This window comes from Muntiacus reevesi, chromosome 4 (genome assembly GCF_963930625.1).
Source record: "Muntiacus reevesi chromosome 4, mMunRee1.1, whole genome shotgun sequence".
Taxonomy (NCBI): domain Eukaryota; kingdom Metazoa; phylum Chordata; class Mammalia; order Artiodactyla; family Cervidae; genus Muntiacus; species Muntiacus reevesi.
In genome coordinates this window covers 24,591,929-24,613,015 of record NC_089252.1, presented here as the reverse complement: position 1 = coordinate 24,613,015, position 21,087 = coordinate 24,591,929, and the positions used below count along the sequence as shown (strand labels likewise).

At 38.9% G+C, this 21,087-nt stretch overlaps 1 protein-coding gene across 1 annotated transcript in view; it reads left to right on the top strand.

The window, feature by feature from the left end:
• Positions 1–10,703, top strand: part of DSG3 (desmoglein 3) — a 30,250-nt gene extending 19,547 nt beyond the window's left edge. Inside the window, exons 12-17 of the mRNA XM_065934985.1 lie at positions 1,345–1,572; positions 2,652–2,909; positions 6,057–6,196; positions 6,505–6,568; positions 8,249–8,496; positions 10,083–10,703. Of these exons, the coding sequence (XP_065791057.1) occupies positions 1,345–1,572; positions 2,652–2,909; positions 6,057–6,196; positions 6,505–6,568; positions 8,249–8,496; positions 10,083–10,703 (1,559 nt within the window). The remainder of the gene's footprint in view (positions 1–1,344; positions 1,573–2,651; positions 2,910–6,056; positions 6,197–6,504; positions 6,569–8,248; positions 8,497–10,082) is intronic.
• The last annotated feature ends 10,384 nt before the right edge of the window (positions 10,704–21,087 follow it).

The following is a 21,087-nucleotide window of genomic DNA, read 5'->3' as shown; positions in this document are numbered from 1 at the left end:
AAGAATTTCTTGATTTGAGAAAGTGGACAAAGATTGATACAGAAAGCCTATCAGGGAAGCTCAGCTCAAATGTGAGGTGCGTTTGTGAGTTACTTACACAGAGTGAGTTACTTATAGAGACCTATATGCTTATATCATGGAACAGTAAAAATCTTCTGAAAAATCTTCTAAATGAAGCACCTGGTCAGAGCACATTGACTATGTGCTTCTCTAAGAGTAAAATTAATTTATACTCAAGGCAATTTCAGCAAACATAAAAATAAAATAGAAAATCATATTATCTGGAAAAACAGAAAAAAGCACTAAGGGAAACAACAGAAATAATTCTTAATCTCACCACTGAGAGATCTTATATCTTGGGTAATAAAAATAAATCATAGTTTATTCCAAATACTTTGGCTCAAGCTTTAAAAGCAAAAATCTTCCACATAGTCTGGGCTCATGCAGTAGAATATATTTAAGAAAACTATTATTTTTATGTTGATTTCATTCATAATCAGTGAATTTATCACCTTAAAGGTCTTGGTTCCAATCACACTGAATTAATAGCTGATGCTACTAGTTAAGGTGGCTCAGAGGTAAAGTATCCATCTGCTAATGCAGGATTCCATCTGTGGGTTGGGAAGATCCCCTGGAGAAGGAAGTGGCAACCCACTCCAGTATTCTTGCCCAGAGAATGCCATGGATGGAGGAGACTGGCGGGCTACAGTCCATGGGGTCCCAAAGAGTCAGACATGACTCAGTGACCGAACAACAAGAAGCTACTAATTAAAGACAGCAGCCACACTGATAATCAGATTTCCTTTTAACAATGTACAGAAATTGGGTGACATCTTTTTATTTGTAGGAATAACAGACACAATTTCATGAGTACATACACTAATCTGGTGCATGTGAGATAATTTCCTCTAGTCTTTACTTATTTATTTCTTGTTGCACTGGGTCTTCTTTGCTGTATTCAGGCCTTCTCTAGTTGCAGCAAGCGGGGGCTACTCCCTAGTTGTGGTGCACAGGATTTTCATTGTGGTGGCTTCCCTTGTTGTGGAGTACAGGCTCTCAGCGTCAGTAGTTGTAGCATGTGGGCTCAGTAGTTGCAACTCACAGACACTGGAGCACAGGCTTAGTAGTTGAGGTGCATGGGCTTAGTTACTCCACAGCATGTGGTGTCTTCCCGGACCAGTGATCAAACCCATGTCCCCTGTGCTGGCAGGTGGATTTTTATCCACTGTGCCACCAGAGAAGTCCATGCATGTGAGAGAAATTTTAAGGGCTTATTTATTTGTTTCTTTATTTTGCACAACTTGCTCTGTATAGTTCTCTAACTCTAAAATGTTATTCTTATAGAAAACACCGGTAAAACTTCTACAGGCACCATATATGTCCAAGTACCTGATTTTAATGAAAATTGTCCAACAATTGCCCTGGACAAGGAAGAAGTCTGTAGTTCATCACCTTCCGTGGTTGTCAGAGCTTTACCACTGGAAAAGGATAAATATGCTGGCCCCTACCAATTTTCGGTGGAAGAGCAAAGCGTAAAACTTCCAGTTGCGTGGAGTATCACAGGAACAGATGGTGAGTAATTGTAAAGCTGCTTCCGCAAATGACAACTGCTGCTTCTTTATATTTCCAGAAAGTTAAGAGAGAGTCCATTTGGGAGCAGGTCCTTTCCAAGAGTAATTTTAAAAATTCTTTGCAATGAAGATGATGTCCTATCCTCATGAATTTCCTCTGTCTTCAGAAAATGAACAATATATTAGTACTATTTAAAATTTTCTGTTTTTCTCATGTGGACTCTAATTGGATATGTTTATTTTTTCAATTTTTTTATCTGTATCTCCTCAGTATACCAAAAATAAATAAATCATGAAAAGATCACAGTCAGGCACCTATTTTACTGCTGAGCTGTGTAGATTTCTAAATACACAAACTTCTCCTAACTAGCCAGGCTGTGAGCAGACATGAAGTACTGGAGCGGTCAGCCTACTCAAGGCTGCCCCTAGTCCGTCACTAGTCAGGAATCTTGAAAGCATGGTAGGCTGAAACTCTCATTAGCCAATGGGCAAGAGTTAATCCATCCTTACTTTTCTCCTAACTTTTATCATGCTAATTTCACATTTCCTATGTTTTCCAGGAGTCTCATAGAAAAAGGCATTAGACATAATAAGAACCTTCTCTCTTTTTGGGTTTCATAGTGACCAGCTGGGCTTCCCAGGTGGCTCAGTGGTAAAGAACCTGCCTGCCAAGCAGGAGACACAGGTTCAATCCCCGGGTCGGGAAGATCCCCTGGAGAAGGAAATGGTAACCTACTCCAGTATTCTTGCTTGGGAAATCCCATGAACTGGAGGTCGCCGGGTTCCTCTGTCCAGGCTCCTCTGTTGCAAAAGAGTTGGACATGACTTAGCGACTGAAAAACAACAAAAGTGCCCGTCAGGCCACTTCAGGTCCTTTGTAAATGCCCCCATCTCTCTCTCGCTCTTTTCTGAAATAACGTACACCCAACTGAACCCCAACAGCCCTCTTAACTTCTCCAGTCTCCCCCTGTTTGTGACAGTGATGGGGCAACTGTGGCCCTGTTCACCCAAAACAACAGGCGGCTCTAAGAGCCACAGGCACCTTGTCCCGCTGCTGATGTGCTTGCGGTCCCCCTACAGCCACGTCCGCCCGCCTCACAGCCCCGCAGCCAGTCTCTCCCGGGGTGTACAGAATCTCCGTCGTGGTCACCGACAGCGAGGGCCGGCGGTGCGAGGCACCAGAGAGCTTGACCCTGGAAGTCTGCCAGTGTGACTACAGGGACGTCTGCCGAAGTGTGTACCCGACCAGCGTCCCCGGCACCAGGATTGGAGAGCGGTCTGGGAGGATGGGGGCTGCCGCCATCGGCCTGCTGTTCCTCGGGCTTCTGCTGCTTCTGTGTGAGTACCCCAGGGCCCTCTCCGGCCGCCACCGGGATGGTGGCGTGTGCGTGGACCAAGCATCTCCGCAGTTGTTTCAGAGGCAGAGCTCACGGGGCGACGTGGGGGCGGGGGGGGGGGGGGGCGCTGACATTCTCAGGAAGGACCAGAAATGTTTCACGTTAACACGTGACTTGCCAACAATCTATGTTTATAACACAGCAGAGCAAGTCGTGTATGTCAGACATACAGAAACCATCACCAAAAAAAAAAAGAAACCATCACCAGAGAACCAAAGAAAGGCGAAAAGAAAGCATGGATAGTCTACACACTGCCTGTGATGTTCAAGGTCAAAATAATGACTTTACCCAGGATCGCAGCACTTTCTAAAATGTCTTTTCCCTCTACAAGTCTCATGAAATTCTAAAATACAATAGAGTCCTGACCGAAAAAATTTAGGAAAAATTCTAAGATAGTATAAGCTTTGAGCTTTACAATGCAGATAAATATATCGCACTCTGAGAAGTTGTTGCTTAATGCAGAATTTCCTCAAAACAGCTTTTCATCTGAAAATACACTCCTTTAAGGCTCAAACTCAATATGATGAAGTTTACTGAACACATTTAGGGAATTTACATACATGTATTTTTTTCTCTTTCTTTTTTATATTTTTAACTTATGAAAGTATGATAACACATTTACAGGAGAGAATTGGAAAATGCAAAGTTATTTACAGTTCCACTACATATGACAATTATTTTTTAAGTAGGTAAATGAAGATTTTTAGAGTTGCAATATCAAACTCTCAAAAACTAACAGAATGTACAGAAATGTAGAAGGATAGAGCAGACCTGAAAAGCACTATGAACCAATTCAACATAATTAAGATTTATGCAATTTTCACACGATAGTAGGATACAAATTCTATTCAAGTTCCCATAGACTATAAACTAGGAGACACTGGACCATACCCAGGGACATAAGTTCCATTCCGAGAGGGAAAGTTGCTGAGAATATCTGAATAAAAGACCAACATGATCTTATTTGTATTTTAGAAAGACAACACTGACAGCAGTGTGTACTGCAAATTAAAAAGGGAAGAACAGTTAGGAGGTTACTGTAATATTATAGCTCCCATGGGATGATGGAGGCCAGGTTTCGAGTCACAACATAAGACTGGAAAGGAACAAATAGGTATGGGAGGCACAGTTGGAGTAAATGGAGAAGATCTGGAGACTAATGGATAGAATGAATGGACGAAAAGTCCAGTTGAACCACTAAATTCAGTTGCTACTGAAACCATTAAATGAAATTGACAATATCAGAGAAAGTGCAGACATGTAGGGTAGCAATCATAAATCTGATTTTGTAATGTTGAATTTTGAGGTACAGATATATCCTCTAGACTACTGTGCATTTGGGATTGTGGCTCAGGATGGCAGTCAGAGAAAATATACAGTGTTATTCCCACAGTCATATTTGCTTCATGTAATCCTACCATTTTCAAAAGATCATATCTTGAATTTTGTGGACAGAACATAAATATGTTTCTGTGGAAACACAATCAACACTTTGAAAAACTTTCTCTGGATGCGTATTTAAAAATCGAATACATATTGTACATACAATGATCAACAAGATTTCTAAAAGACTGTTATACTCATCTAAAAATACTGAACGTATATATATATATATATATTCATCACTTTTCAAAACGAATTTGCCCACTTAAAATATTCAACCCTTCCCATACATTTACTTAAGTCATAGAATTGAGAATGGCAATAAAGAAAGACTTTAGAACTATCACTTATATGAACATTATGGTAAATTCTGAGAAAATGTGCTTTGTCCAACTTATTTTATTTTATATACTTGGCCTAATTTTTTCATCAAATAATTACATATGTGTGTGTGTGTGTGTGTGTGTGTGTGTGTGTGTGTGTGTGTGTGTGTGTGTAACTGACCTAATTTGTATAACTGATGTAGCTCATTCAAACAATACTGGGGAGTCCTCACGGCACTCAGTACCATCCTTTATCTCCATTAACTCATAATCCTCACAACAATCTATGATACTATATATTCTCCCATTCTTTGGATAGTTAATGGAGGCAAGAAAAGATGATGTAATTTGTTCAGCTGGTGAATGGTGAAGCCAAAATTCAAACCCTAGAAGACTGACTCCAGCGACTATGTACTCTTAAACCCCTCACTAAGCTGCCAGTAAGTGAAAGAATTCAAACTAGGATTTAGTGCCTTCCTTCCTCAGGGCAGGACTTCCCTCATAGCTCAGTAAAGAATCTGCCTGCAATGCAGGAGACATGGGTTCGATCTCTGGGACGGGAAGATTCTCTAGAGAAGGAAATGGCAACCCACTCCAGTATACTCACCTGGAGAATCCCATGGACAGAGAAGCCTAGCAGGCTACAGTCCATGGGATCACAAGAATCAGACACAAACTCAGTCGGACATGAACATCCAGCACGCAGGGCAGAGGTGGAGGTGGGATCATCGACCACCCAGCCTGGGAAGTGTTTCATTTCTCTCTTGGCCTATTAGCCTGAGAATGATGCTAATCTTTATTGCCAAGATGTGACCTATCTGCACAGAAAGAATGATAATTACCCAGGCAGGAAGGCCCCTCCAAGCTAAGGATTCCTGAGTCACCATTAAGAGTGTAATGATATTAGATCATCGGTTGCAGAGGGAGTTTGCAGGTTAATGGCTGTTCTATAAAGAGCTGTTTACCAGATTACCATATCATTATAATGCCCACCTAAAATCTTGACTATTCAGGTGTGTATTCACCCAACATCATATACTGAGCTGAAATATGTACAAATAAAAGCAATAATAATAAAAGTATATTATAGAAAATAATTGAGGAAATGAATGACCACTTTTATCATTCATCAAACAGTGCCTCTTTTAAGAAAATATATGGGTCACAAGAATAATCTGATCTGTCTCCTTCAGTTTCATAATTATGTGAAATTTTAGTATGCTTAATCAAATTTTACCTTGTAGAAATTAATTTTGCTTTCTATTAGATTTTCCATAAGCATTAAAGCTACTGTATTTCTTTGTAATGTTTCCAACAACTACCCTGTCAAATCATTTCCAAGTGATTCAAATGCTCTGATATTTTATTTTCCTTCATTCTAGTGGCCCTCCTCCTGCTTCTGACCTGTGACTGTGGGGCAGGTCCTATTGGGGGAGTGACCAGTGGATTTGTCCCAGTGCCGGATGGTTCAGAAGGAACAATTCACCCGTGGGGAATCGAAGGTGCCCAACCTGAAGACAAGGTGAGGATCCACTTTGTAAAACATTTACTTCACTCATACAGAGCAAATGCGATTTACATGCTAGATAGAAAAGGGGGTAATGGGGTATAAAAAATAAGACTCCTGACCACCAAGGACCTATGAGAGTCAGTGCTGACGTGAATGGAGCCTTTTAAGATCTTAGCTCTTCAGATGTCAAATCATAAAAATGGTTACTCCTGCAAGAATTTGAAATACTTGTAATGTCTCCATTTAAAAGGGAGCGTATTTCACTTATATTGGTGAAATCTGGTTAATTTTTAAATATATTTTTTGCATATTGTTTGTAGGAAATCACAAATATCTGTGTGCCACCTATAACTGCCAATGGAGTTGATTTCATGGAAAATTCTGGTAAGTAAACATCAAATTTATTTTTGAAAGGAATAATGGGTTAAATAAGAAATATTAAAAACTAAGAAATGTTCTAAATTCTTTTCTTAATAATTTGTGCACATACTGAGAGATGTTACCACTGAAACAGGGTTTCAGTGAATTGGTTTACTGTTAGTACAGCAGTCAATTTTGTGACCTAGTTCTGACTTCAATAAGTTCATTGTCTACTGATGTCACCATTTTTACTAGCAGAAGATTTGTTATACTTTTCCAAACTTCAGTAAACTGAAGTATAGCTCTCTGATGGTTGATTACTAATTTTTTAATAAGTTAAGGATTTTACATATATAGAAAAATGTAAAGGAAAATATAACACACACTATGTACCCACCATCCAACTCTGCCTGTTAACATTGGTAATATTTGCAGTTAAAGTGTCATGTGTGCCTATCCTAGATCTTGCTGCCCTTCTTTCTTCCCCAGAACAGGAACCTGATTTCAATTCAAATAACCAATTCCTGTATTTAATCATGGGCTTCCCTGGTGGCTCAGTGGTAAAGAATCTGCTTGCCAATGCAGGAGTTGAGGGTTGGATCCCTGGGTCAGGAAAATCCCCTAGAGCAGGAAATGGCAACCCACTCAGTATTCTTGCCTGGAAAATCCTATGGACAGAGGAGCCTGGTGGGCTACCATCCACAGATCGCAAAAGAATTGGACATGACTGAGCGACTAAACAACAACAATAATATATTTAATCATAATGGGACAAGGATCGCTTGTGTTGTCATATAGGTGAAATTATTTATTTCTGTAGTTTACCAAACGACTATTTCATTCATCTTATCTCAGTGCCACACTAAGATATAAACTAGAACACCAAGCATGCTAAGTTGCTTCAGTCGAACCCAAATCCCCATGTCTCCTGCATTGGCAGGCACATTCCTTATCACTAGCACTACCTGGGAAGCCTATAGAACAATAACATCTAATGCCTAATATTCAAATTGTTCTTAATTCCATGCTTAGCAATAAATTGTTTTTAAACGTCCAGCCTGAAACATCTACATAAGATCGCCCCCAAAATGTAACTATCTGTCTTTATCAGTTACCTTAATCCTTATTTGCTTCTCCCATCACAATTACATCCTATAGAATTTTGAATTCTCTAGGAAAAATAGCTTTCCATGAAAATGCATTGTAAAGGTAACAGGCAGAATAGTCACAGTTCATTAAATTTTCATTAGGCACTAAGACACCTAATTAGCATTTGCTAATTTGCATGATTATATTATGTATGTTTCCTCTTTGGTTTCCATATTGAGCCAATATGACAGCTAACTTACAACTTCTTTTTTCTTGAAAACAAGCATCGCATTAGCAGCTTTCTATGGCTGTGCGCTGAATATTTTGTTCATACTTTTCCATTCCTGGCTGTTGCATTGGAAATCTATTTTATTTTTTTAATTGGTAAGTTTTCAGAGCTATTTCATCTGTTAATACCCTCTGTTACTCCCTCACCTCCTCTGTTACTCTCACATTACAGACTGTGGGGTGTTCTCATCTTGAGTCATAAAACCGTATTTTCTCCCACAAGCTGGCTTTACTTGGCAGGTGCTCTCAGATATCAAAGATCAGTAAAAACCAAAACAAAACAAATCACAGCATGAGATGTCACAGCACTTTCTCCCCTGTTTTTAGAAGTCTGTACAAATACATACGCTGGAGGGACGGTGGTAGAAGGAGCGTCGGGAATGGAACTGACCACCAAGCTTGGAGCAGCTGCAGGATCTGGGGGAGCCGCTGGGTTCGCAGCAACCACTGGTCTGAGCAACTTTTCCATGGGGCAGTCCGGGACGATGAGAACAAGGCATTCCACGGGAGGAACCAACAAGGACTTTGGGGAAGGGGCAATAAACATGAAATTCCTGGACTCCTACTTTTCTCAGGTAATCTGGTGGAAAACTCTGTGGCTTTGTTATCTTGTTTACATTAGAGATCTTTCTACTTGACTGTACTTCAGTTTTACAGTTCGGTTCTTTTGCAACTTGGTAAGACAAGAAAAAAGAGGTAAAGGCTCCTTGTTAAAATAACAAGGATAACCTAAGGTGACTGCCAAAATCCGGCTACTGGTCAAAAGAAAGAAGGGATGGGTAGACACAAAATCAGAGAATATGGCACCGCCTTCCTCCCACTGGGATAACAACAGAAAGCAAAACCGTTTGCTTTTCGATCAGCGGCATCCTCTTTAGACATACAAAGCAGTTTATTTCTCATTTCCTGTACCATGAAGTATGTCAGAATACATTAGAATACATTTTTCCGAGAGGGTTATAGTATTCTTCACATTGTCAAGGAGTCCATGTCCAAAAATGCTGAAGAAACATTAATGACCCAAACATAAAAGGGGAAACAAGGATGTGGTCCAAGATGAGGTGAAGTGTCAGGAAGCAGAGAATCTACAAAGGGACAGGGATGCAAGGACAGAGAGGACGCTGGGAGGCAGGTGGCTTGCCTCCTGGTTGGTGCATCACCAGAACGGATCTCATCTACAGCTGCGCTATCAGAGCTGTAAGTGATGGCATTTGGCCTGGTGGCCACGCAGATGAAGGCTGACACGGTGTTTGAGGACAGACTGACAGGAAGGATCAGACTCCCAGTTAGGGATCAGACTCTCACGAGGGTTACAGTGTCTGGGTCAAGACCCCAGGCTGGTGAGAGCTGCCTCAGATGGTGAGGATGCCTGCACCCTGCCCCACACAATGACCCAAACACACACAGGGACCCTCACAGATGGCCCAGCAAATAACCTCCAGGCTCCGTACACATTTGCTCTGTATGGCTAAGTCCATGTCAGTGCAAGTCTTAAAACTCAAGAGTTCAAATATGAGCCTACAACGGACTCAAGTTGGAAGGAATGTCAATTGCATCATTCTCCAAACACAGATAACTTCTGTAACAAGATTGCTGGTATGGAGTATGCCCTCACTTCTACTGTTGTTGTTGCTGTTCAGTCGATAAGTCGTATTTGACTCTTTGGGACCCCGTGAATTGCAGCACGCCAGGCTTCCCTGTCCATCACTATCTCCCTGATTTTTCTCAAACTCATGTCCATTGAGTCAGTGATGCCATCCAACCATCTCATTCTCTGTCACCCGCTTCTCCTGCCCTCAATTTTTCCCAGCATCAGAGTTTTTTCCAGTGAGTTGGTTTTTGCATCATGTGGCCAAAGAGCTTCTTCTTCAGCATCAGCCCTTCCAGTGAATATCCAGGGTTGATTTCCTTTAGGGTTGACTGGTTTGATCTCCTTGCTGTGCAAGGGACTCTCAAGAGTCTTCTCTAGCACTGCAATTCAAAAGCATCAATTCTTTGGCACTCAGCCTTCCTTATGGTCCAACTCTCACATCCGAACATGACTTTGATGAATTACTTCAATCACATAGTCACGATCAAATGTTGAGTTCTAAGAAAGGTATTACATCCTTCCCCTGAGTGTCTCTTATAGTTCATTTTCTCCTCTTCTCTCCACCTTTAGAAAGCATTTGCCTGTGCAGATGAAGACGATGGCCAGGAAGCAAATGACTGCTTGCTGATCTATGATAATGAAGGAATCGATGCCCCCAGTTCTCCTGTCGGCTCCCTGGGTTGTTGCAGTTTTATTGCCGACGATTTTGACGAGAGCTTCTTGGACTCACTTGGCCCCAAATTTAAAAAGCTGGCCGAGATAAGCCTCGGGATGGATGATGAAACCAAAAGCTCTCAGCTGCCTACCAAAGACAGCAGTTCTAGGGTTGACGCCTGTGGCCAACACGTTCAAGTCCAGCAGTCAGAGTCTGTTAGGTACCAGACTTTGTCAGGCAGCCAGGGAGCATCTGCGCTGTCTGCTTCCAGCTCTGTCCTCCAGCCCGCCGTTCCCATCGCTGACCCTTTGCAGCATGATAGCTATCTGGTAACGGAGACTTACTCAGCTTCTTCTGGTTCCCTTGTGCAACCTCCCGCTGCTGCTTTTGATCCACTTCTCACGCAAAATGTGATAGTGACGGAAAGAGTGATTTGTCCGATTCCTAGTATTACTGGCAACCTACATGGCCCTACAGAGCTACGAGGATCAGGCAGTAAGATCTTTACAGAAGATCCTTGTTCCCGTCTGATCTAAGCAGGGTGAACTGGAATTACATACTGGCCAAATACGGATACTTGAACCAAATTATTCAAAATAGCACAGCAAATCTCACAGTATTGGTCTGATTTGGCACTTATTTGCTACTCTTTCATAAACTGGTCATGATTACAGTCTAAATTGTCTAGTTTATATCCCCACACTGGATGTGTGGTCACTCTTACTTCTCAAATTCAAGTCCTAGTAGATCTTAAATGTTTTCCGAAATATCTTAAGATCATATTCAGTGGGAAAATTTCCTAATAATTTTTAAACTTCAAATGCTGTGTGTTTTAGTGGATTAAGGACTTGAAGTCAAGACCCCCAGTTCTTGAATTTTTCACCTTTGCTTACATCATTAGTAATGATGTAAGAATCATAAAGTCTTTGCTAAAGCATTTTGAGCTGCTTGGGAAAAAGAAAATAGTTGCATTTAAACTTCTGCCATCTTCTTGGTGCTGGGAGACCCTAGGGACATCTTTTGCTCAAGCTAAGGGTACTGGTTTACACATTAAACTTGCTGCATCTATATTCCTCATACACTCACAATAAGACATTTTTGAAATAGAAGTATCATAGGAAATTTAGGAAAGTTCAGTATGGTGTAAATATTTTTGTGTTTTTTTAAATCACCTTGAAAGGATCTACCTAAAGAAAATATTTTACATTAAGCCCCTCCCTATACTTCTCAATAACAGCAATCCTGTGTTAATAGTCTTTGAAAATTACTCTTTATTTTTTAAATGTTAGGAGGTAGATGTAACTTACACATGACGTGTAGTGATATTTATCACGTTAACAATGTCTACAGACTTCCTAGGAATACAAAATACGGCTTGTCTCACAAGCAAAAGAGGCCTCTGACTAGAGTAACACATAGTGAAATTTGTGAATGTGTATTATATGCCGTGTTTCAGGTCAAAAAGGGATATAGAAAGAGATTATGAGTAACTTAATTTTATTAAGCCTCACTCCTTTTAAATGAAGCTGCTACCACAGTTTAATCCTTGAGTAAAACCATGTTAGGTTAGTGATGGCTTAGAATATGTCATTTCACGTGTGTTACCCTGATGACAATGTAGTTCTTCAAATCATTTCTGATAATTCAAGGTCCTCATCCTTTAGCCCATAGGCAGCACCCTACCTCTCATTAACATTATTGTCTTAGCCGAGTCTCTACAAGGTCATTGTTTGGCTCTGTTATCTCTAATTGTATATAAAATACTCTTTTCTGGTTTTTGCCATATTCAAATCTATATTTGTTTTCAGATGGAAGACAAAGTATAAAGTGTTTGTGTTTTAACCCAGAAGGGGGCACTCCTGAGGATTCCTGGTGGGGAAGAGACCCCCTAAAATGTCCTTACATCTAGAATTCTTCCCTCTCCCTGGTGGCCTGCCTACCAGGAAGCCCAAGCAGCACAGGCAACCTCTTCCTCCAAGGCAAGGTTGCTATAGCAACAAAGTCTGCAGGGTGCCATCCTGAGGCGAGAGGACCCTTTGGAGCAGCCTTGCAGTTCCTGAGGAAGTTGCCTGTTACCTCTGGGGCCTGCTCTCAACAGAAGCTTGCTCTGGGGTCTAGAACACACAGAGTTGACTTGTGACTCTGTTTATGCGTGCGAATTAAACGAATAATCAGAATAACCCTTATTCCAACTTCAGAAGTGTTTTCAGGATCCTCAAGGTCTTCTAATATTTCCTCTTAAAATCCAACTCATGAAATGGGAATTTTGCTGCACTGCCAAACTGCAGAGGAAACTATGCCACAGTAGTAAAGTCAAATAAGGGGGAAAGTGAAATTAAAGCAGTTTTGAAAGAAAAGTAGATCACTCTTATCTAAGAGGACCTGTAATTTTAATCTGCCATGTAAAATTAAATTCAAAGCAAAAATGTATCTGCATTTTTTCACTAAAAATAAAAAATGTTTTAAGCAGAAAAACTCTTTAAAAACTATCTTTTTACTTGATGTATTATAAATTTTAAACAGTATATATTTAAACTTATAGAGTGGTAACATTGTTATAATAAAACTGTTTGGCAACAAATTTATGAGTTCTTTCTTAACCATTTAGCAAAAACTGAACTACTCTCTGTGGTTAATAACTGTTAAGAAATATGATGTAAGAAAGTGATTGCATGTGTATTTTTATCAGTATTTTTCCTTTTTTTTTTTTAAAGCTGACACCTTTTCTGAATCCTCCCCAACAGGAAGTACATGGGGACTTGGGATCTCTTCCTCAGGTGGAAATACATGTTGGATGAGGTCAGGGCAGATTTTTATTAACTGAATGACTTAACTCATTTATGATCTATTGGGTAATTTGGAATGGTCTCTCAGGCAAAAATGTTGACACCCTATGAAGACTCAAGAGAAAAAAGGTGGAGAAGGAGAAGGTAAGGTTTCTAGCCTAACGTGATGACAAAAATGTACAATGACTTTGGTGACAGCCATTAGCCCCTGCAGTGAGTCTGTCTGCCAGTAAATGTGTGAGGTGGCTCAGTGGCAAAGAATCTGCCTGCCGAGCAGGAGACACAGCTTTGATCCCCGGGTTGGGAAGATCCCCTGGAAAAGGAAGTGGCAACCCACTCCAGTATTCTCACCTGGAAAATCCCATGGACAGAGGAGCTTGGCGGGCTACAGTCCACGGGGTCACAAACGATCAGAAACAACTCAGTAACTGAACAACAACAACAAACGTCTGTTATTTTTGTCCTCCTTTAAGGGATACCACAACACAAGCCCCTTCAGAGCCTCACATCTTGGTTTCGCTGACCCTCCTCATTCTTAAATACAGACAATTCAACTTGGACCTGGGGTAAGGTAAGCAGAAACTGGACTCCAGTGAATGTTGAGTGAAGAAAAGTGGATGGCTTAACTCAGATGTCCTAGATCAACCCCATGAAAATGAAAACCCTGCAGGTAAATTCCAAAAATATCACCAGTTCCTCTTATTCCTAGGAAGGTGAAGGAATAAAAACGGCAAGATCAGTTTCTCTTCTCTAATTTTCAAAAGTCAAGTAAGGTGTAAATGAATACATTCAACTGACTAGCTTCGATGTAACTGGTGATTAAGAAACAACTAGCAATTAAGTAAAAGTTAAGGATCTTTCCTTCCTGTTATTGGCAATCCAGTATTTTCCCAACTGCTTTACTGAGTCTACAAGAGTAATTGTGAATCAGAGATCCCATGATTTAGCGCTTGCTCAACAACATAGTCTGAGACCTTTTTTTTACATAAGGGGGATATTTGATGAGAAAAGAAGGTAATCATTTAAATTTCAGGTGCCAGAAACAACACATCGTCCACAAAGAATACTGAGATTCCTTCTGCTTTGCCTGATCCAGAGTTCACCATGATCCCCTCCAAGACAAGACACACGCCATTCCACAGGTTGGTGTCTTTGCTTTCTTTTTCTTTTATACATTGCCTTTTTTTTTTTTTAAACAAATGCAAAACAAACAAAAAAATCTAAGTAGAGTGCAGGTATAATTAAAACTCAACATAATGATGGTCTAAAATGCAAAAGTATGCAGTTACCAAAAAAGGAAGAATGACACTTTTGAGGTCTACCAGACAGCCAAGAGAGTTATATTCTAATTTATCCCTTATGGTAACTTTGAGATTACAGCCACAAAAACAAAAACTCAGAGAATCAAAGTAACTTCCTTAAGACCAAAGAATAAGTGACACAAACGTAAAAGCTGGTCTATATCATTCAGCAATATTAATACTCATTAGTTTCTCAGAATAATCTGTTTATTTTTGGATCTAAGACTTTAAGTAGAACATGAAAAATGGGAAAGAAAACAATGAAAATTATAAAATAAAAAGATCATAAATCCAAATATAATTCTAAAGATTAAAGAAGCAGTACAATGTTGGCATATATATATATATTATGACTGAAAGATACAGAGAAATAAAAAGGTAGGGACAGATGAAAGAATGCACATACTTCATTTGCGACTATTTTGAAGACTATGTGAGTTTATTTTTCAGGTCACAGTAAGCAGCTTTCCTCCACATTTAATAACAGAAACAAGCTACCTGGAGGTCACGGAACCTCTTTCCCAGTAAACTCCTTAAAAATTACTTTGATAACATACTTTAACAGAAGAGGTAATGTGACTTGCATCTAGATATAAAAATAACTTTATATGTTAAACTTTTTATTTGATATTTATGTCTATTGCAAAATTATTATAATAGGTCTAGTTAACATCCTTCACCATACAAAAAAATCTTTTTCCTGTGATAAGGACTTTTAAGGTTTATTCTTTTAGCAACTTTTAAATATGCAGTTCAATGCTGCTAACTATATGACCCTGCTGTACCTTACATCCCCAGAAGTTATTTATTTTATAGCTAGAAGTTTGTACCTTTTGATTCCATCCATTTTGCCCATCTCCCAACCACTTCACCTCTGGCAATCACCAGTCTGTTCTCTGTATCTGTGAACTTGGTTTTTGTTTTATTTTTTTTTAATAATAACTTTAACTGAGTCTTTCCACCTCAGTGTTTCCATGATTTGTGAGAAACAACACATTTTTAACAACTACAGCAAATATTTACTACTTAAAGCCAATTCTACTTATATCTTTATTCCCATGAAGGATATGGGACCACCTTATTTTTAATTTTATGCCTCAGGATATCTCTGATGTTTTATGTGGGCTGAATTTGTCACTATTAAGTTAGCAAGCAATAAATTTTGTATAAAAACAGAGCATTGAATTATGATAAAAGCAAAATATTGATACTGAATAAGTATGTCCTCATTTCTGTAGAAGGTAGAGGAAATATTTATATTCTTTCATAATCAAAAGAGGATTGCAAAGAACTTTCTTAATTATAAAGCAGTACAGAATCAGGTAATCCTGGATTTATGTAAATGGCATAATGATATGGTTTATGCTCCTGCAAGGAGGCATTGTTACTAAACCAAAATTGGGTATTTAAACACAAAATGTGAGATTAACTAAGTCACGTCTTCCAAGTCCTGCTCACTAGTACTGATTGTTATGGTCCTAACTACAAGGAGAAACATACATACACACACACACACACACACACATATACACATGCACCACAAGCACATGGATTTGCCACCAGTAACCATGTAGCTTGGTATAGCTGAAGCAGTGTCTTTCATTCTTGGACCCATGGACCAAATACTAATGTTTAGTGGTGCTGCAGACACAAAGTTTCTCCATATAAGGAATCTGCTCTCTAGATGCATAATTAAAAAGAAAAGAATCACCTAGATTTTCCACCTAAATTTCTTTCAGTAAGACACAATGAAGAGGCCTTGTTTGACCAAACTTTTATCTTTTCTTAACTAATCTTAACTATGCTTATCCAGGGAGGACACCCACAACTTTTGATTAGTAAAAACATGTGTCATAGGAAATGAAGATATTAGTCAATGGCTACAAAGTTTCAGTTGTTGTACCAGATGAATAAGCTCTACAGACTAATGTGGAGCATAAAGCTTTTTTTTTTTTTTTGCATAAAGCTTATAGCTAACAACTCTGTATTGTATACTTAAAATTTTATTAAGAGGGTAAGTCTTACGTTAAGTATTCTTGTCTCATGCACAAAGTAACAGTAATAAAAAGAGTGTAGGAGGAAACTTTTGAAGGTGATACATAAATTTATGGTATAGATTATGATAATGGTTTCATGGGTTTATACTTATCTCAAACTCGTCAAGTTGTATATATTAATTATGTACAACTTTTTGTATGTCAAAAATTTTTAATATATAATAAACCCTTAGTCCAACATCTTTTGACAATATTTTTCTGTATCTTCCCTTTCCTCTCAGTTGTTATAAACTGCTATGGATACTTCCTCAGAAGATATTTATGGTTGCTAGTGGTTGAAATCTAAGCTGATTTTCTAACTAGCCACTCTTTCTGTACACACTTTCGTGGGCCCTCTTTGTGTTGGTCTTTGAATATTCTTTCAAATTGCAAACTAACAACAAAGGCATATGCTGTCAGGATGACATAAGACGTTCTATTCTAGGAATCAAAGATTCTCCCAGGCCTTCCAAAACAAGCCAATGCATGCTATTACCATTTTGCCAACCTTGGTTAGAGAAGGATGTCTCCACTGAAAGAACAAGTCGGGAGATGTTGTTGAATATTTTGATAGGAAACTATGAGTTGTCAAGCAAAGAAAATCTGCTAGTGGTGAAAAGTCAAAACTTATTAGGAAGGTCTAAGAGAAAATTTTAAAATTTCATTCCATCTAGTCAATCAATAGCTGGAACGTATATTTTAATAACTAACAAAAGATAAACTTAAAACGTTTTTGTTTTTGTTTTCAATTGTATGTTTAAGTTAATGGTTAAGAGTTCAGGTTTTAGAGACAAACTATTTGAGTTTAGATCCCAGCTTCATCACTTACTAGCTGTGTCTTTGGCAAGTTACTTCAACCTTTCACACCTCTCTGGACTACTCTTATGGAGAGTAGTCCATAAGACTACTCTACTTCATGAAATTTGTGTCAAGAAGTAATAAGAATGTACTTAGGTCCAGTGGCTAAGACTTCATATTCCCAATGCAGGGGGCCTGGGTTCGATCACTAGTCAGGGAAATAGATCCCCTATACCACAAACACACACACACACACACACACACACACACACACACAAAACACAGAACGGCCTTAGGACATGTTAATAGAAGTACTCATGGAGATCTGACATAAAAGAATTTTTTTTCAATCTTCAAAATGAACTGAACTCAGAAAGTTATGAGGGTGACATACAAAACCACTGAAACCAAACAAACTCAAAACTTCTAGATTACCTGATCCAAAATCCTGTTTTACAGATGCTCAAACAGGCTGAAAAGTAACCTGTTGATCAAAGGTAGAATTAGGAACTAACTAAGCCAGTTCTCTTCCTGTGACTCCAAACTGCGGGTGCACGATTTCTTTATTGCTAATCTTTCACCTTAGCCACAGAGCCTGTCCTGTCTACCCTACATGGCACTAGAAATTCCTCTGAATACACAAATAGAGATGAATTCATTCATATCAAGTTGTGATCTTGTAGTCAAACTGATGAGAATCACCAGATTATTGAAATTTTTCAGCTGGGCCTCCTTAGAAAAGGACAGAATGGAAGGCTTTTTTTCCCGTAAAAGTTCTAAGTATGTCATTTCCACCAAGTAGAACAGGGCAGCCAGGTAGCTTTAGGTGGGAAAAAAAGTAGTTATACTTGAAAATCAGCAATCAGCATAAAAAGAATGCTGCTACTGACCCAACCTCCAGTAGGAGACATGTGAGGGATGCTGGTAGAATAGTAATTACTGTATGAAGAAAATGACCTCACTTTACAGTTTTACAGGATTTATGGTGCCAGGTGAAAAGGAATTTTATTTACAAAAGCCAGTTGACTCAATATAAAATAGAAGGAAGTTAAATTGTTTTTACCTTTGCATATTTTATTACCTTATTTCCAGAATATAATATGGGAGATAGTGAAGGACAGGGAAGCCTGGCGTGCTGCAGTTCATGGGGTCACAAAGAGTCAGATATAGCAATAAAGGTTTTCATAATTACTTCCTATTTCCTTTAAAATGTGATCATAACTAGTTAATAAAGTTTTTAATTGTTTTAAAAATTAATTCACAGCAAAGTATAAATCACAGAAAATGCTTTGTTCTCCTCCTTGGAGTATGTATCTTAAATACTTAAATACCTGCTGACTTAGAAAACAAAATGAAATTTCATTATCATTAGGTCATAGGTCAGGAGGTGGAGTGTTTCCTACAGGGACATTTACCTTCCAAATCACCTATGTGGCATCTACCTGTCCATTAGGACTACCCAGGGCAAACCCAAGACTCAGGTTTCATATTCTGACCAACTGACCTAATGCATCATCTCTAGAAATAAATGTAAATAAAATGTTCCTTAGAAATCCCATCATCTTTTTATTCCTGAAAGCCTTAGAATAAAAATCTTCCTCTGTTTTTTTTCCTGTATGTATTTGGTTTTAGATGGCTTATTCACACTTCTAGAGGGAAAATCGCAGGTATAAAGAACAGTAAATCATACTCTGTGGACTTGAGATTCTAATTACTGAAATCTCAAGGTCCAAACAATGGAAACTCACAACCACACTTTATGAATCATAAAACAACTCTCCACAAGAGCTCTCATTTCAATGTTCTAATCCTAAAGTTAAGAAAGAAGTACAAGGATACACTCTCTTCTTTCATACTCACAGAAGAATTGGTCACAAGAAGTCTTTATTGGCTGACTTACCTTTATTGTAGCTGATTCTGCATGAAATGGGCGTGATTCTCTCTCCAAAGGTATGACTCATTCAGATACTGCTTCAGTAGAAATTAAGAGAAGTTCACCTAAAATAATATGTTAAAATAAATTAGCAGACAATTGCCTTGTAAAATAAGAGGTCTGCCTTCAAGGGCATACAGTAATGTTCATAATAAATATTATGTTTTTTAAAAAAATCTTTAACCACAAATGTTCTCAGACAAGCTGGTAAGGGTTACTCTAGTCATTTAAAATATCAGGAGCAAATTCTTTACTATTGCCTTTTTTGTAACTAAATTTTGCTTAACTGGTTTGATAATGTTTGAACACATTTCTATCTAATAAAATCTCTAAATGGGAGCTAGAGAAGGTGATAAAACTCAAACTAGATGAGTCACATCCTAACTCCCTGAGACCTCACAGACTATAGCCTACAAGGGTCCATGGAATTCTCCAGGCAAGAATACTGGAGTGGGTAGCCATTCCTTTCTCCAGGGGATCTTCCCAACCCAGGATTAGAACCAGGATCTCCTGCATTGCAGGCAGATTCTTTACTGTCTGAGCCACCAAGGAAGTCTGAAACTCAAACTAAGTCCACTGCAAAAACAAACAAAAAAATGTACAGTTCAAGCAAAACAGCTTTAAGAACACTTTTCTAAAATGCTCAGGCACCAGGGACATTTTTATTTTCTTCTGTTATGATAGCTAAAGGACCGCTTCAACTTTCCAATTCCCTGGGCCCATATAGATGTGAGTTAATTAAGTTATTATTTATCATATTAAGAAACTTTCAGTTATTTTTGTTATAAAGTTACTGCATAAAAACAATTTGCACTCATAATATCAAATCTGGGATTCAAGAATAACAATATCCTAACTTATGCTCTGCAGAGCAGCGGTTTACAATATTTCTTCTGTGTAAATGTGACAAATGACCTTCACAAGGTCACACCCTCCCTTGGATAAGTTCACCCTCGGGCACCGTTTGCCTCCCCCACTGGAATCAAGCCTCCTTTTCCACCTGAGGGGATGTCAAAAATGCAAGTAAATATCATCATTACTAAATAACTTTAAATCTAATCATTTTATAACACGTAAATCAATCACAGACTTAACAAGTCACACCAACAAGGTTTGGAAAGTAAATCAAAATGAGTTAATTTCTCTAAATCCTTGCTTTCTCTTTAACATGGAAATTGTTGTTTATTTTTGAAATTCTGCTCTCTGCTAAAGTATTTATAATCATCCATTGGACTGCTTTGAAAAGATCTTCAAAGCCAGTATTTTACATCCACCTTTTCCAAAGCCATTATATCACTTCCTTCTCGTTTTTTCTTGATATGCAAGAATGTTACTTGTCCACGTGTGAATGACTGAAGTAACTGCTGAGAAACCAGTATTCCTTTCTGTCTCCTGAGGGGTTTTTTTTTTGGTGGGTCTTCCTTCGGAGGCTCATTAGTCACATTTGGGTCAACATGTCTGACACTCTCAGTAAACACTCCTGTACTGCCATAAGCCCTACAGCTCGCATCTCACAGGCGATGGACACCACTTCAGTGCTGCTATTAGCAACCAAACTCTCCCCCCTTCTTCCCCAGCCACTTCCCTTATCTTTCCAAGAATTCTTATAAACAAACCTAAGGTGAAATCAAAGTTAGAGATTTATTCTGAGATTTTTTTCAGAAAACATAGGTGAGGAGATAAAATCAACATTCCCAAGTGCCAGCTCTGGAAATGAATGCTAGCTTTGTTCATCTCCAGAGGGAAAAGGGATTTTCCATGTGGTTTACGGTTTTGCACTTTGTCCCTCCTGTAAGGAAGGGAGTCTCGAAGAAGAGGAAGAACACAGAAACACTCTCCACTGGCCTCTGAACTCCTCCAACTTGACATGGTTCGAGAAGCCTTAGCAAGCTTGTCCGGGATAACTTTGCATGGTAGGGGGAGGTTGTCCATGGGACTGGAGACCTTCCAGTACACCCCCACCTCAGTTTGGTGAGATTTACATCCTTCCAGGAATATTAGTCTCTCTTCATTTTACATGTACACTCTCTCTCTCTCTCTCTCTCTCTCTCTCTCTCACACACACA